Here is a 2,288-nt window from a genome sequence, read left to right as displayed (position 1 = left end):
TCATTATCTTTAAGAAATTCACAGACTATGATGAGCGTCAAATGAAAATAGGGTTTCTTCTCCCTAAAAGAACGAAAAAACAACAACAAAAAACGATTCGTTGCTAGAGCAATGCACGACATAGACTTCAAACATCTTATGTTACTGTATAATATATTTAATGAGTGAAGCATCTAAAAGATAATAAGCAATAAATTCACAGAAATTTGTGGATGCAGTATCTGATAAAGGATGTTGTGTATGGTTTTCAGAAGGAGAAGTTTTGGAATAGAGGTCCTTACACCATGGAAAGGGAATGCATGAATGATGAAGGAAGTAGCAGGACAAAACTGCAAAAACAAAATGAAAAAAAAAACCTAAAATTTTTGGAAATACTTTTGTCATAATATCCATTGCATAACACACAAGAAAATTAAATATAGCAAATAAGAAACGAGAAACTACCCTTTTCATTGCTCCTTAGCATGAATATGTTTGTGTTTTGTTAACTTACTATTTTGAGAGAAGGATTTACCACAAATATCACAGTGATATGGCTTCTCTCCTGTATGAATACGTTTATGTGCAGTTAAGTTACTATTACGAGAGAATGATTTACCACAAATATTACAATGATATGGTTTCTCTCCTGTATGAATACGTTTATGTATAGTTAGGGTACAATTATGAGAGAATGATTTACTGCAGATATCACAGTGATATGGTTTCTCTCCTGTATGAATACATTTATGTGCAGTTAAGCTACTATTATAAGCGAATGATTCACTGCAGATGTTACAATGATATGGTTTCTCTCCTGTATGATTACGCTTGTGTGCTGCTAAGACACTATTGTCAGAGAATGGTTTACCACAAATATCACAATGATATGGTTTCTCTCCTGTATGAGAATGATGGTGTGATGTTAAGGAACTTTTAATAGAGAATCGTTTACCGCAAATATCACAATGATATGGCTTCTCTCCTGTATGAATGCGTTCATGAATAGTTAAGATATTATTATGAGAGAATGATTCACCACAGATATTACAATGATATGGTTCCTCTCCTGTATGAATACGTATATGTGTAGATAAGTGACTTCTTTGAGAGAATGATTTACCACAAATATCACAGTGATATGGTTTCTCTCCTGTATGAATACTTTTGTGTGTAGATAAGTGACTTCTTTGTGAGAATGATTTACCACAAATATCACAATGATATGGTTTCTCTCCTGTATGAATACGTTTGTGTCTTGCTAAGACATGATTATTAGTGCATGCTTTACCACAAATATCACAATGATATGGCTTCCCTCTTGTATGAATATACTTGTGTTTTGTTAAGTCAGTATTTCCAAAGAATGATTTACCACAGATATCACAGTGATATGGTCTCTCTCCTGTATGAGTACGTTTGTGCGCAATAACATTACTACTTCGAGCAAATGATTTACCACAGATATCACAATGATATGGTTTCTCCCCTGTATGAGAAAGATTGTGTGTAGATAACTTGCTACTGTAAGAGAATGATTTACCACAGATATCACAGTGATATGGCTGCTCTCCTGTATGAGTACGTTTGTGCACAGTAACATTACTACTTCGAGAAAATGATTTACCACAGATATCACAATGATATGGTTTCTCTCCTGTATGAGAACGTTTGTGTGTAGTAACATGAATGCTTCTTGAGAATGATTTACCACAGATATCACAATGATATGGCTTCTCTCCTGTATGGATATGTACGTGTTTTGTTAAGTTACTATTTTGAGAGAATGATTTACCACAGATTTCACAATGATATGGTTTCTCTCCTGTATGAGAACGTTTGTGTGTAGATAATTTACTACTGCAAGAGAATGATTTACCACAAATGTCACAACAGTATAGTTTCTCTCCTTTGTGAATACGTTTGTGCTTAAGTAGATCACGTTTTTGAAAGAAGGACTTTGTACAGATATCACATTCGTATGATCCCATCTCTTTTGTCATGGGTTCAGGGGAAATCAATTGTATACTTTTCTCACTATTTTCCATTATTTTTCCTCTCAAATACCAGTTTATATATTTTGCTTCCTTTTCTTTTTATACTTTATTCTTTACAAACACTTCTACTGTTGTATTTCTGTCCAGTGTTACCTTTGTTTCACAAAACTTAAATAATTTCATCCAACTTTTTTCAGAACACAGACCCCTCTTCTTGACACTCCAGTTGGTGATGTTCAGAAATTCTGCTAATATTATTTAACAGCAAATGTTTCACAAGAATTTTTCCAGATTTGTATAAAACAATCTTAT

General features: G+C 33.3%; 1 protein-coding gene across 1 annotated transcript in view; it reads right to left on the bottom strand.

Annotated features, from left to right (window-relative positions):
• LOC106874813 (zinc finger protein 91) overlaps positions 1-2,282 on the bottom strand; it is a 6,468-nt gene extending 4,186 nt beyond the window's left edge. The window contains exon 1 of the mRNA XM_014922674.2: positions 490-2,282. Within this exon, the coding sequence (XP_014778160.2) occupies positions 490-2,027 (1,538 nt within the window). The 5' untranslated portion in view covers positions 2,028-2,282. The remainder of the gene's footprint in view (positions 1-489) is intronic.
• Positions 2,283-2,288: the final 6 nt, after the last annotated feature.

This window comes from Octopus bimaculoides, chromosome 28 (genome assembly GCF_001194135.2).
Source record: "Octopus bimaculoides isolate UCB-OBI-ISO-001 chromosome 28, ASM119413v2, whole genome shotgun sequence".
Lineage (NCBI taxonomy): Eukaryota > Metazoa > Mollusca > Cephalopoda > Octopoda > Octopodidae > Octopus > Octopus bimaculoides.
Note: the sequence above shows the minus strand (reverse complement) of the source record. Positions and strands in the feature narration are given on the sequence as shown.